This window comes from Hyaena hyaena, unplaced genomic scaffold (assembly GCF_003009895.1).
Source record: "Hyaena hyaena isolate Hyena2069 unplaced genomic scaffold, ASM300989v1 scaffold_78, whole genome shotgun sequence".
NCBI lineage: Eukaryota > Metazoa > Chordata > Mammalia > Carnivora > Hyaenidae > Hyaena > Hyaena hyaena.
This window is the reverse complement of record NW_024080710.1, coordinates 1247252-1262251: the sequence shown is the minus strand read 5'-3', so window position 1 is coordinate 1262251 and position 15000 is coordinate 1247252. Positions and strand designations below refer to the sequence as shown.

The 15000-nt window shown below is 46.6% G+C and overlaps 1 protein-coding gene across 1 annotated transcript in view; it reads right to left on the bottom strand.

Moving 5' to 3' along the window:
• Positions 1–37: 37 nt before the first annotated feature.
• DRGX (dorsal root ganglia homeobox) overlaps positions 38–15000 on the bottom strand; it is a 31177-nt gene continuing 16214 nt past the window's right edge. The window contains exon 6 of the mRNA XM_039233651.1: positions 38–303. Within this exon, the coding sequence (XP_039089582.1) occupies positions 38–303 (266 nt within the window). The remainder of the gene's footprint in view (positions 304–15000) is intronic.

Below are 15000 nucleotides of genomic sequence, written 5' to 3'. Positions count from 1 at the left end.
TGGGGGAGGGCGCCTCGGGCCTGGACCCTCTGGACCCTCATACGCTCTTCTCCCCCTCGCTCTGTTCCTTGGCAGGAGGGTTCTTGTCCTGGCTGCCATCGGGGGGCGCCGGCTTGGCCGCTGGGCTGGGGCTGCTGCTGGCGGAGGGCAGGAGGTTGGCAGACTGCAGGACGGCCTCCGAGTGCTCACGAGCCTTCATGCGCAGGGCGGCCACGCTGGCCGTGCGGTTACTCTGACAACCGTAGGTGGGGAGGAACGACAGCCCCATGGGGTCTGGGACACAGCAAGAGCACAGTGGGCCCCCTGAAAGGAGGAAAAGCAACAGTCTGCCGTCACTGCTCACATTCTGTCTCCTAGGGACACGAGGTAGGGGCAAGGGGCCGAGTGATTCCGATCGGTTCAGGACACTACAGGGAGAGGTGACATGACAAGTACTGGGGACCCCAAAGATGCGCAGCAAGAGGGATCCAGTTGTCAGCCCAAGGGACAGCCTTTGTCAGCCCAAAGCACTGGGGAGACCTGACCAGTCCTGCTTCCCTCACTGACCAGCAGGGTGGCCTTGGGCCAATGTCTTGGCTTCACCTTCTACAAAATGGAATGATACCTACCTCACAGGTTCATTACGAGGATCCAGTGAAGTAATCCCATACTCCCCAAACTATGTGTCAAAGGAACCCTGAGGACTTACAGGGGCACTGCAGGGACATTTTCGATCTTTCAAGACAAAGGCAACCCAGCCATTTTTTCCAATGGCTACTAAGTTGTTGGGACATTAACACTTACTGAGTTGCTTAGACCTAACCATTGAATGAACAAAACTGCTAGGTTTTTCTCATGGCCCAAGAGAGTCATGAAAAATTAACTGAGACCCTCAGGGTACCGTGAACTGAGGTTTGAGAACCTCTGAAGGAATCAGTTTGGAAAGCACTTAGCATAGGTCCGATGTGTGCAACGGGGCTTAGGAACAACTGGCTGGCCCCAAGCCTGCTGGCTAGCAGCACACAAACCATTCCAGCAATATAGTGAGTACATATCCTGCCATGCTCAGCGTGAGGCTAGCACCTCAGAGTACCTATAGGTCATCCTCTTTTGTGCATTTATTCAACAACTATCCCATGAGCACCCGGCATCGTTCTAGAGCCTAGTTACAATCAGTAGGAATAAGATAGCAAGACCCAATGTCACGGAGTACAGCTCTAATGGAGAGGCATGCTGGAGCCCTCGAGCCCCTGATGCAAAGACAGGCGGTGGCATGTGCTATGGAAAACATGAATGGAGCACGATGCGTGGCAGAGATCTGAGTACAACTAGCCAGAGTGACAGCTGTGTGAATGTCCAGGAAAGAGCACGTAGCCAGGGAGAAGAGCAGTGCAAAGGCACAGACACAGGAACTGAAGTCACCTGTTCAGGGAGCAGAGGTGTATTCAGACTGACCAAAGCCAGAGACTGCAGGCAAGGACAGTGGCAGATGGGTCAGGGTCATCAGGGCCAGACTGCCCCACAGGCTGTTCAGGATGCAGCGCAAGGAAGCCTCAGCAGCTTGGAGTAGAGAGTGTTGCAAGCTTATCTGCACCAGGGATGGGATAGTGAGTCCTAGGGGAAGGGGGCTTGGCTCAACGTGGCTGGAGGGAAGATGATACGGAGTGGCCAGATTCTGGTTTATGATGAAGGTTACAACCTGGGCAGACTGCTCATGGACCACAAGGAAGGTGATGGATAGGAAAGGTTCACACATGATGCCTAGGTTTGGGCCTGATCACCCAAATGAATGGAGATGCCATTCCTAAGATGGGGGCAACCAGAGAAAGTCGTCTGTGTGTGTGTGTGTGTGTGTGTGGTGGAGGAGGATAGAGAGAGTCTGGCCACAGAATCCTGTGCTCCGGTCGCCCATCTGAGTTCCAAGGAGAGAAGTAAAGAGCACTGCACAGCGCTAGCACCACTCCCATCCTTGAGGGACACCAGTGGACTCCAGCTCCCCAGTACAGCAGGTATGGGGACAGGAGTCACAAAGACTTAGTGCCGAGCCTTGGCTGTTGGAATGACATACATTGAGAGACTCTCTGAGCTCCCAGGACAGGTCAAGTGGTGGCCCCTATGTGTGATCCCATAGGAGATGCACATCCCCACAGCCTCTGTGCCCCTCCCCACCCCTAGTCATCCCGGGCCAGAGCCAAAGCCAGATGCTACAAGGTGAGCAAGAGATGGACCACCGTAGCCCTGCCAAGGACGGTTGGGATTTAACACCTGTCCCTGAGGCCAGGCCCCATGTGGGTGGGCCAATCACTTCTCCCCTTCTGACAAGGGAGGGGTCACAAAGCAGTCCCTCGTCTCTTTCTGAAAGTGCTCACCAGCTTTGGAAGAAGCTGCATTGGACATCAGGAACCAAAATCCATATTGGTCAAATGAACCCCAATTCCTCCCAGCAGCCTCCAAGCCCTTGTGTGATCATGCCCCCACTGCCCTAGCCTCCTTCCCATGTGCTGGACAGACCTCGCTTTCAGATGCTCATGGCAGCATCACAGCAGAGCCCTACACAGAGCTGTATTACACAGAGCAAATGCTCGTGTGGGCCGGGCACGGCTCCAAGCTTGTCTCATGCCTCTCAGCTTCAGAGCAATTCTAGGAAGTAGGCTCCATAGTTACCCCCTTCTGCAGATGAGAAGACTAAGGGCAAATAATAAGTGGCCAAACTGGATCTCACCAGGCAGGCGGCCTGCTCTGTAACCATTGGGTCCCTCTGAAAAGAGGGCACGTTCCTCGCCTGAGTGAAAAGACCCTCCCTCTGCCTCGGAAGCTCTCCTCACACTTCAGTCTCTCTTCAGGGCTCCATCTGACCACCACCTCCTCAGGGATCCTTCGTATCCTCTCCTTCCAATGTAGGCTCCCTGGTTACGTTCCACTCTGCTCAAATCTTCACAGCATTAGCCACAGATGGTAGGTGGGCTGTTGGTTTGTTGATGTGTCTGTTGTCCGTCTCCCCCGCTACTCTCTCCCCCTCAAGACGGCAGACTCCCAAGGGGTCAGGTGTCTTCCTGTCTCATTCACCACTCTGTGTACACCTAGAACCATGCCTGAAACAGGCCAGGCTTTTGGAAAATACCTACGGAAGGAAGGAAGGGGGAGGGGCCACCAGCCCCAGGGCCCACTTGTAGGATCAGCCCTCCCGAGGTAGTCTAGGCTGCGTCAGCTGGGATGTGCCTGCCTCCTTTCACGGGGACAGGCTTTCCCAGGCCAGGGCCAGGCACCTTCCTCTCCCCTCAAGCCCATCTGGACCTCTCTCTGTTCCTTTCCAAGCCTGCTCGGAGACAAAAAGGAAGGTCACCTATACCAGCACCCACAGTTGCCTCTTGTCACTATCCCGGCAACTCCGAGGGGTGGGCATTACTCATCCCCGCTCTCCAGGTAAGGAAACTGAAGCTCCAAGAGTAACTGGTCCCAGTTTGTACAGTTCATTGATAGGTGGGACCAGAACTTTCTGGTGGCATTTCAGTTCTCCAGTACTGTAACAGGAGCTTCAAATGCAGCGTGGCCTCCTACCTTAGCTCTGAGTAAGGGTCGATACAGCAGATAGCAGACACCAAGAGGAGCTCGGGACAAATCACAAATGTCAACTTTACAAAGGGAATTCTGAGAGCCCATTTCACAGCCCCACGCCTCTGGTGGGTTTCCAGCCTGGGGCCATTTCCAGCAGCAGCAGGAAACACACAGAGTCACATTCGGGCAACTCCCGAGTCCACTCTTCCCATTGGCCTTCGCTCAACACAGCCACACACACACAGACACCCTTCAGGGCTCCATGGGGAACTGCAGCCCTTGCTGGGATGGTGCTTGTGCCACGAACCAGGGAGCCACCCAAGGACTGAGACCCCCTCCAGGTCTCCCTCACAAACGGAGCTCATGTGTGAGGAGACTGCATATGAAGAACGGTGAACACTCTCAATGGCAAGAATACTAGACATTTTCCTCTCTGTCTGTTTAGAATTTTTCTCGTTTTTCTATAGCAAATATGAATTTCTTTTATTTTTTTAGCTTTTTTTAATGTTTATTTATTTTTGAGAGAGAGAGAGAGAGTGAGTAGGGGAGGGGCAGGGAGAGAGAGGGAGACACAGAACCTGAAGCAGTCTCCAGGCTCAGAGCTGTCAGCACAGGGCCTGACTCGGAGCTTGAACTCACAAACCGCAAGATCATGTCCTGAGCCAGAGTGGGACACTTAACTAACTGAGCCACCCAGGTGCCCCAATGTGAATTTCTTTTAAAATCAGAAACATTACTTTTAAATGAATGTTAAAAAGAGTCACATGTAAGTGGGCTGAGAGGCTGGGCTGCCTGAGCCAGGCAGGCACTGAAAGTCTGAGGGGAGCTTGTCTGGAGCTATAGATTGTCAGGGACCCAGGAGTGGCCACAGTCCTCAGCCTCAGCCCAAGGCAGCCCTGCCCACATCAGACCAGCCTCAGAAAGGTGAGCTCCCCGCTTTTCTTGCCTCCGGTGACTCTTTGCTCCAAAGTAAGCATCAGGTCAGGAGTTAAATGGGCCTGTGTAATTCAGTGATGAATATGCCACCTAGAGGATGAAGAAGTGCCACGTGGACAGCACAGAGCCTCCTCCCCCGGGATCCACGGCCTACACCTGCTGGGTCAGACCTGCAATCGGTGGGCTCCCAAGAAAGCCACCAATAACTACACTCCTCGTCCCCAAAACCCAGATTCAGTGACAAGAGAAACACATTAGCTCATAGAATCAAGGCTGCAGAGGGGAGCAGAGTCTGTGCACATGACCTAGTTCACCACCCTCCCCACCAGATGGATGGGGAAACTGAGGACCATGAACCCAACAACTCCGGGACACTCTGTGATTAAAACTGTAAGAGCCATACACCCACAAAACAAACAATCCAGTGAAGAAATGGGCAGAAGACATGAACAGACACTTCTCCAAAGAGGACATCCAGATGGCCAACAGACACATGAAACGATGCTCAGCATCCCTCCTCATCAGGGAAATATAAATCAAAACCACACTGAGATACCACCTCATGCCAGTCAGAGTGGCTATAATGAGCAAATCAGAGGACTCTAGATGCTGGCGAGGATGTGGAGAAACGGGCACCCTCCTACACTGTTGGTGGGAATGTAAACGGGTACAGCCCCTCTGGAAAACAGTGTGGAGGTTCCTCAAAAAATTAACAATAGAACCCCCCAAGACCAGCAATAGCACTGCTAGGAATTTACCCAAGGGATACAGGAGTGCTGATGCATAGGGGCACATGTACCCCAATGTTCATAGCAGCACTCTCAACAATAGCCAAAACATGGAAAGAGCCTAAGTGTCCATCAATGGACGCATGGATCAAGAAGATGTGGTTTATCTATACGATGGAATACTACATGGCAATGAGAAAGAATGAAATCTGGCCATTTTTTGCAACTTGGATGGATCTTGAGGGTGTTATGCTGAGTGAAATAAGTCAGGCAGAGAAGGACAGATACCATATGTTTGCATGTATAGGAGGGTTAGGAGGAACTTAACGGAGGACCATAGAGGAGAAGGAGGGGAAAAATAGTGGGGGAGAGGAAGGGAGGCAAACCATGAGAGACTCTTGAATGCCGAGAACAAATTGAGGGCAGATGGAGTGGGGGGAAGAGAAAGGGGGGTGATGGGCATGGAGGAGGGCACTTGTGGGGATGAGCACTGGGTGTTATATGGAAACCAACTTGACAATAAACTATTAAAACATATTATTAAAGAAAATTTTATAAAGTTTTTTATTGTAGAAGTGTCTATCAATTATGATGTTTACTATCTCTTATAAAACTGCAGGCATTTCATTTGATTTGTTCAAGTTGTTTAGTAAAAATAATTTTAGTTCAAAAAATACAAAAAAAATCACAAACTAAAAAAACTGTAAGAGCTGTGCATACAATGGAGAATTACTGAGCTTTAAAAAGGAAGAAATGTCTGACACATGGATAAACCTCAAGGACATTATGCTAAGGGAATAAGCCAGTCACAAAAAGACAAATGCTGTGTAATTACATTTCCAGGGATGCCTAGAGTAGGCATGTTCATAGAGACACAAAACAGAATGCTGTTTCCCGGGAGCTGGGGAGACAGGAAAATGGGAAGTTCCTGTTCAATGGGGACAGAGTTTCAGTTTGAGAAGATGAAAATTTTGGAGATGGTTGCCCAACACAAGGAATATATTGAATGTTTTTGTTCTTTTTTTTAAATTTGTTTTTAATGTTTATTTATTTTTGAGAGAGAGAGCGACAGAGTGTGAACTGGGGAGGGGCAGAGAGAGAAGGAGACCCAGAATACGAAGCAGGCTCCAGGCTCTGAGCTGTCAGCACAAAGCCTGACATGGGGCTCAAACTCAGAAACCGTGAGATCATGACCTGAGCCGAAGTCAGATGCTTAACTGACTGAGCTCCCCAGGCACCCCCATATTGAATGCTTTTGAATTGTACACTTAGAAATAGTTAAGATGGTAAATTTTATCTCCTACATATTTTATCAGAATTTAAAATAAAGTAAATTAATTTTCTTAAACATAAAACTGTAAGAACCAAAAGAGAGTTCAGGTCAAGGTGATGGGGAACAAGAGGAAGGGAGAAATGGAGAATGAAGGAACTGGGGTTACTTAGCTGAGCTGCCCCCAGGGCGCAGTGGATGCAAGGTAACCCTCTCTCTATCTCTCTTGGTGCAGAGGGTGAAAGAGAAGCAATGAGCAGAAGTATGGAAAAAAAAAAAAAAAAAAAGGAGTTTTTCTTTCTTTACCATCACATGCTATACTTATGCGGAGGGCTCTCCAGGTTCCTGGTCAACACACCCTGAAGGTCCCCTGACATGACATTAGATAATCTTCTTGCACCATATGGGCTATTGGACCAGAAAAGGTTTTAAATCCCTTCCAACAAAACAGGAGGGGTTTTAGAATGGGATGTGAACTATTGAGTTCTTCCAACTTTAACACGTTTTCAGAATTTCAATTGGTTGTTATCGAACTTAAATTATCCAACAAAAAGACTCTTTCTCAACTCCTATAACCATTCTCGAACAGAGAAAAAAGTGATTGCCACGAATAGAATTCTCATAAAAGTAACTCTTGATTTCTTCCTGATTCCACAAACCAAGAGCATCACCAGCTTTCCCCATATGCCTCCTGCACCAGCAACCTCAGCAACCCACCCGGATGGACGCTGACTGAAAACCAGAGGTAACAAAACGGAGATTTGTTCAGACGGCAGGTGAACACATAGTTACCAAGTAAAATCCTAGATCCCAAAGCACTGACACTTTGCCCCTGCAAAGCCATGCTCCCTCCAGACCCTCACCAAGTGCTTAAAGTTTCTTTCAAGAGCACTTCTCACATAAATTGTTCGGTTTACAAGATTGCCACAAACTAGAGAGAAATGTGGCTGCTGATGGCAGACATATTGATGGGTAACATTGAGAAAAGAGACAGCAATTTATGACAACCAAAAGACTCAACATGCACAGAAACCTGGAACCGATTGGTACAGGGGTGGGCAAGCAAGATGGTCTGCCTGGGGAGGGCCTTACGCCTCTGGCCGACAGCAGGGACCATCACAGGATATGAGGACTGAAAGTTTTTAGGAAAACCGCACCACGCCTGTACATCACTGTCAGTGATGGGGTGACACTGAATCAGCCACAGGAGGGGCCGAACACCCCCCTTTGTTATGTCTGAGAGGTGACAAAGACCCTTGAGAAGACATCTACCCCACAAGCAAGTCGTCCATTACCAAGATTCCATAAAATGAGAGTGACCATAGGCCGTCTCTGGGGTGTCTCAGCAGCCTGCTGAGGCAGAAGAAAGTAGGCTTGGAGGTCCGGCCCTGGCCCCACCGTTCCCCAGTCAGGGGGCTTCTCACCAACTTTCCACACTTCAGGCCCCTCATCTGTGAGAGGGGGAGATACACCTGCCTGTGAGAAATATTCCATAACGCAGCTAATACTAAGGCCTCACACAATTACTATTTCCAGAACCCCATACTAATTAAAGGGTAATTCTAAGTCACAACTCATGGTTTCTTCCAATTACCAATTCGTTTCAGCCAGCAGCTGAAGAACACAGCTTGTGAGCATGCCCTGGGGTCCCCAGGATGAGCAGTGAGCTCTGCCACAGCCAGGGAGTGTGCAGGAGGCAGCCCACCAGCTCTGATGCCCCCCCCCCCGCCACACTCCCGGAGATGCTAGGCTGTCCTGCTTCCTGGCTAGAACCGTTCCTATTGGACTAAAAAATAAAATAACTTATTCTGCCAACAGAATTGTAAGGAGTGAGAAAAATAAAGTTTAAAAGTGTCATCTTTTGGGGGCGCGTGATTGGCTCAGTAAGTTGAGCATCCAACTCTTGATTTGGTCTCAGGTCATAATCTCAGGGTTCATGAGTTCGAGCCCCGAGCCCTGTGTCGGGCTCTGTGCTGTCAGCAGGGAGCCTGCTTGGGACTCTATCTCTCATCCTCTCTCTCTTTCTCTCATTCTCATCTCTCCATCTCTCTCTGTCTCTCTGCCCCTCCCCTGTGCACTTTCTCTCTCAATAAATAAGTAAACTTTCTTTAAAATTTTTTAAAAATAATAAAATAAAATAAATAAAGTGTCATCTTTTAGTTACTAGATTTCCAGAGTTGGGGCTCTAGGGTTTCCCTCCCTTTATAAAAATTTTATTTTTTAAAAAAATTTTTAATGTTTTATTTACTTCTGAGAGCGAGAGAGAGACAGCGTGAGCAGGGGAGGGTCAGAGAGAGAGGGAGACACAGAATCTGAAACAGGCTCCAAGCTCTGAGCTGGCAGTCAGCACAGAGCCTGACACAAGGCTCGACCCCACGAACCACGAGATCATGACCTGAGCCTAAGTCGGACGCTTAACCGAGTGAGCCACCTAGGTACCCCTCCCTCCCTTTTTTCTCAAAATCTATCAAAAAGCTATAAATCATGAATGGGCTAAAAATTAAATTAGCTACAAAGAAAGTCAATCCAGTGTGGCATATAGTAACAAAAACTGTGACTAACCTCATGGCCCAATACTAGGGAATTGACTGAAGAAGTTATAGTCACCCACATAGAACATACTAAAGTTTTGGCAAAATTCTATAATAGGAGGACACTTAGTGTCATGAAAAAAAATAATAATGAAACACAATAATGAAATTTTAAGTTTAAAAACCAGATTGAGAAACAATAAGTCAGTATGATCCTACTTTGGTATATGCATGTATATGTAAACATAATATACATGTATATATACATCATATATACATGTACATGTATATGTACAGCAATGTGCCTTATCCATGTGGGGTTATGGGTATAACACAAATATAAATGTACTTATGAGTAGAAAATTTTGATACAAATAAGTCTTTTGGTTTAAAATTTTAATTTCTAAATAAGCTATAAAACACATAAATTCATTAGAGATACACATTTACACAGGGGAGGAAAACAAATGCACCAATATTAGATATTCATATTGCTTGATTCTGGGGGCTGTTTACAAATGATATTAATCTTTTTCTTTGTGTTTTATGGTATTTTCCACTCTTTATGACCAGGTATTACTGTCATAAAAATGATGTCCTTTTTGTGACTTGTGATTTCCGGTCTCCATCCATACAGATGAGGAGAACAGACATTCTGCTTTAGAACAGAATCCCACTGAAATTGCCGAGGAATAAGGGCTGTGTCCTCAGCACTCCACTGCACCCCCATAACTGCTAATGGCAGGTCTATTGACCAGTGAACATGGGGCAGAGAAAGCACCATGGAAAACCCACAGGGAACACTCCATCCCTCTCCCATTCTGTGGGATTCGAGATCAGCGAGTCCCTTTGCATGGGGTATGACCAACCTGTCAGCGAGTGAACCCCCTAAAAGGCTATAACCTCTCCCCTCTAGCCCTACCAACACGAGACTTCACCAACGTCTGCACAAGAGCCGTTTGGCCCCTAAATGCAACCTGAAAATGGTTTTGTTTGGAGAACATACTACCTCCTGGACACTAAATTAAAACACACAATTAGATTTCCATTAAGTTACAGCAAATTCTGCTGAATTGATCTAATCGGCCTACATTCCTATATGACATCATGCTTTAAAGGCTTGGCCTGAACATAAATACTTAATGTAATAAATACAGTCTGAAATATTTGATCTCCTTGGCAGTTTAATTGATCTACTACAGAGACTGACAGGAAAAATTAAGTTAGTTCTGTCTCATCTCTTCCGATAGCACATTTTCATCATAAAGGCACGTGAAGTACAATTTCGGTTACAAGTAAAGCCCTTGCACACTGATTTCTTGTGGAATGCTCAGGGTAATGATAACAGAATTGAACAAGGAAGTGAGTATGTGGATTTATGAGACCTTTAACACAACTACTATAGTTCATGTCTTTTTCTGTGTAGACAATAGATAGATGACAGATAGATAGATAGATATGGATGGATGATAGATGGAAAATGTATTTTGTAATTCATAATACCAGCTCCTTGTCATTCACAGGGGTGCTTGAGTGGGAGGTGTTCATAGATACCTACCATATTTAAGCATAGATTTCCAGTGGACAAGGTCAATCTCATATCCAAATGTCTTCTAACTCAGAACCCATGAAACGCTTCTCCTATCTCTGTTTTATGATTTAAATTGTCTTTTACCACGAGTTGTGTTTATTTGTGTTCCCAGCTCACCTCCCAAACTTGCTATAAGCACCCTTCCCCCACTCTCACCCCTATACTCCTGATGCCAGAACTAAAATGTCCCATTTGGGTACAAGGTAAAACACTGAGTATTTGGGGAAGGAAGAAAGGGAGGGAGAGTCTGTCTTTCCTGACTGAGCTGACATATTTTAGGTCCTCAGAGTTACCATCTCCCAGGTTGTACTCTTCCTCAGCACTTCGTGGAAACAGAAGCCTTGGTCATGGCAAAGTTGCTAAACATCATTAATGTCAAAATCCCCCAGGTTAAGTCGTCAGGTTAATCTGCTAGAACTGACACTAAATCCCACCCCTGTCTGAACTCCACCTATCACATGTACACTCGCTGCCTTGACATCTGCTCATTTGCTCAGCAAACGCTCCTTGATGAGAAGCAGCCCTGCCCAACATTCTTGGGGCTGTGAGAGTCTCAGGGTCAGTGCTACAGTCCCCTTTCTGCTTGGATGTCTTTGAAGGGCAAACAAATAATGACAACACCCAGCTCTAAGGACCCTGGCAAAACCAGATGCCCAGATTTTGGGCAGCCCGGTGCCAGTTAGCACTGCTCTCCCTTCTTGAAGCAGCAGCCAAAACTCTGGACAGGCAGGCTGCTTCTCCCGCTGACTCTGGGCACAAGCCAGAAACCTTCTGCTCAGCCCCCTGCACTCCAGGGCCCCATTGATTAGCAGGAAGGGCAAACCCATCAGCACCCATAGGAAATGGCTTCTGGAAAGTGAGTTGCAGTTTTTAAAGCCAGAGAATGACAGCAGGTGCCTGTAAAAGGAACAGAATCAATAAAGGGTGTGGGGGGCTGGCCAATGGGACACCTGGGTCCCTGACTTGTCCTACTTCTGCCAGATGGACTATGTGACCTTGGGCAGTCCTATCTCCTCTCTGAGCCTCAGTCTTCCCACTATATCCTTGAATGGTAACATACTCTTTAAGAAGACTCCTTACAAATCTTAAGTGCTGGAATTCTCTACCCCTGTCTTCCTGACATCAACTAGGCATGGAGAAGACTAGGGTTGACCCAACCATTTTCCCCATAAGGATTGACTACCTTCTGCCCCCCAAGTTTCCCTGCTCCCCAAATATCTATACCGTTACGAACAAGCCAGGGGCACCTAGAGGACTGTGTTGCTCTTCTGGAGCTGCACACATCCCAGACCTCATAAACTGTGCCTTAGAAGCTGAGAGACTCTCCAATTGAGGAGCCAATGCTTGCAAGAAATAAGATCCTCTGCCCTAGAGGTCCAAAACCAAACCCTAATTAGATCCCAAGTGACCTCTCAGCCTCATTAACATAACCCTAACCATTTCCAGCACCTACGGGATGCTTGGAGGTGCCACAGCACAGATACACACCCTACTGATCACAAACCCTATTGGGTATGGCCATCGTGATCTTCATTTCACCGGTGAGGAGACTGGGGTCTTCCCTAAGTTGACCCTATGATGAGAGGGAAGTAGTTCTGGGCCATGGTCAGTCTGACTCCAGAATTGGGCTCACCTTGAAGCCATGCCATCCTTTCCTGAGAACATGCTTCTGTCCAACTCCATGCTCTTCCCTTTCCTCAACACACTAATCCTGCTCACCTCAGTGCCTTTGCTCACACTGTTCTGTCTGCCTTGTGTCCTCTCATCCACTGGGCAACTGCTATGCTTCCTTCAAGTCCAACTCAAACATCTCCTCTGGAAAGCCTTCCTTATTCCTACAGGGGAAAATGTCCTCCTTCCTCGAGTCTTCCCCCACTCCCTGCATGCTCTTGTTAGCTTCTACAAGAGCATGTAAGTATGTCACATGAGACTGAATTCTTTGTTGACTATCTCTCCAAGCCCACCCTTTGCCTGTGAACCACTTGAGACAAGAATGTACCTAATTCACCACCAGAGGCTCAGCCCCTGGGTTAGAGTCTGGCAAAGGAGGTACTCAGTGGATGAAGAATGAAGAAAAGGAAGGCCCAGTTGTTTCTGGGGTTCAACAGGCAGCCTGAACTGCAGGCTAGGACCAGGAGACCAGAGTCTCCCAAGTGAGGCCTGTCTCCCACACCAGAGCAGCATGACCTTCTTTCCTTCCTTACCCAGACCTCACTACCATTTGCTCTGCATTTGGGGCAGAGGTGAGTGGCTTGGAAGGTCCTAGAGGTGAGTCAGATATAGCCAGCACCTTCAAAGTGCTTGTAGTCAGGCCTGGGAAGTAAGGTAGGTTCAAAAACACCCCAATACAGGAGTGCCTGGGTGGCTCAGTAGGTTGAGCATCCAACTTCAGCTGAGGCCATGATCTCATGGTTTATGGGTTCAAGCCTTGCATCAGGCTCTGTGTTGACAGCTCGGAGCCTAGAGCCTGCTTCAGACTCTGTGTTTCCCTCTCTCTCTCTGACATTTCCCCTGCTCACGCTCTGTCTCTCTTTCTCTCAAAAATAAATAAACATGAAAAAAAAAAAAACCCACCTCAACTCAAATCACAGTGCTGGAGTATCTTTGATACCTTTGCCAGTCAGTGTCCTAAAAGGACTTCAATGAACTAACCCCCTGGCATCCATACCTGTGTTGTCCCCTCCACTTAAGTCGGGTTGGCCCCGTGACCAGCTTTAATCAATAGAATGCATCAGAAGCAACACAGTGCCTGTTCTGGGTGTAAGCCTTAAGAAGGTCTGGCATCTTCTTCTTTTACACTCTCGGGAATCAAGCACCATTCAACCCTACCCCAAGCTCACCATGAGGAGAGAGCAAAAGAGAGCTCCCAGCATCCCTACCAAGCCCCCAGACAAGAAAGTGATACCATGTTGTCAGTAACTGAGCCCAGCCAGTCCCCGGAATCAGGAGAGATAATAAAACAGCTGGGAAGTTCTGTTGCTGCTTTTATTAGACTCTGTTTTGGGGGTAAAGTAAAACAATACTAAAACCTGGAATAGAAATTATAAGACAATCACAAGCCAATCTTCTCATGATCATAGATGCAAAAGCCCCTGAACAAAGTTCTAGCAAACAGAATCCAGCTATTGATAAGAAGGAAGACATGTCACATCTAATCTGGGTTTATTCCAGGAATGTACAACTGGATTAACATTAAAAAAATCAATCAATGTAACTTACTGTCTTAACACACTGAGAAAGAAAAGTCATGTGATCGTCTCAATAGCAGCAGAGAAAGTATTCAATGAAATGCAACATCCATTCATATTCATGATTTTTTAAATCATGAATATAAAACTCTTAGAAAACCAAGGCAAGAAGAAAATACATTTACCTGACAAAGGATATCCAAAAAATAAATAAATAAAAGACCACAAATATAACTGAAACCCTGAGATCAAGAATACGCAAGGAGTGGTCACAAAGACCACATATTGTACGTCTCCATTCATATAAAAAGTCCACAGCAATAATAGCAAAAATGTTCACGGTCAGTGGTATCCTAAGGCTGGGGGCATTGGGAGAAGTGGCAAGTGACTGCTGATAGGTACAGGGTGATGACAATGTTCTGAGGTTAATCCTAGTGATGGCTATACAACTCTTTGAATATACCAAAAATCATTGAGTTGCATTGAGTTGTCCACTTCAGAGGATGAATTGTATGGTGTGTACATTGTATCTCAATAAAGCTGTTATTAAAAAAATAGAATAAGGCAAGGATACCCATCATCACCATTTCTATTCAATGCTGTGCTAGGGCTTCTGGCTGGCAAGACAAAAACAACACAAGAAATAAAAAGCATCGAGATTTTAAAGGAAGAGACCAGCTAATCTTTATCTGCAAATGACCTGATCATACACATGTCATAGAGAATCTACCACTGAACCTAATTACATGAATAAATCTTCCGAACATAATGCTGAGTCAAAGAAGCATCTGTGTCTATATGATGTCGTTCATATGTAAAGTTCAAGAGTCAAGACTCAACAGTAGTGTTTCTGTTTAAGAAACAAAACAGGTGAATATAGGGAAAGGGAAGGAGAAATTAGACAAAAACAGAGAGGGAGGCAAACCATAAGAGACTCTTAAATACAGACAACACACTGAAGGGTGCTGGAGGGAAGGTGTGTGGGATTGGGCTAAATGGGTGATGGGCATTACTTCTTGTCATGAGCACTGGGTGTTGTATATAAGTGATGAATCACTAAATTCTACTCTTGAACTGTAACTTGCATTGAAAGAAAGAAAAGAGGAAAGAAAGAAAGAAAGAAAGAAAGAAAGAAAGAAAGAGAGAGAGAGAGAGAGAGAGAGAGAGAAAGAAAGAAAGAAAGAAAGAAAGAAAGAAAGAAAGAAAGAAAGAAAGAAAGAAA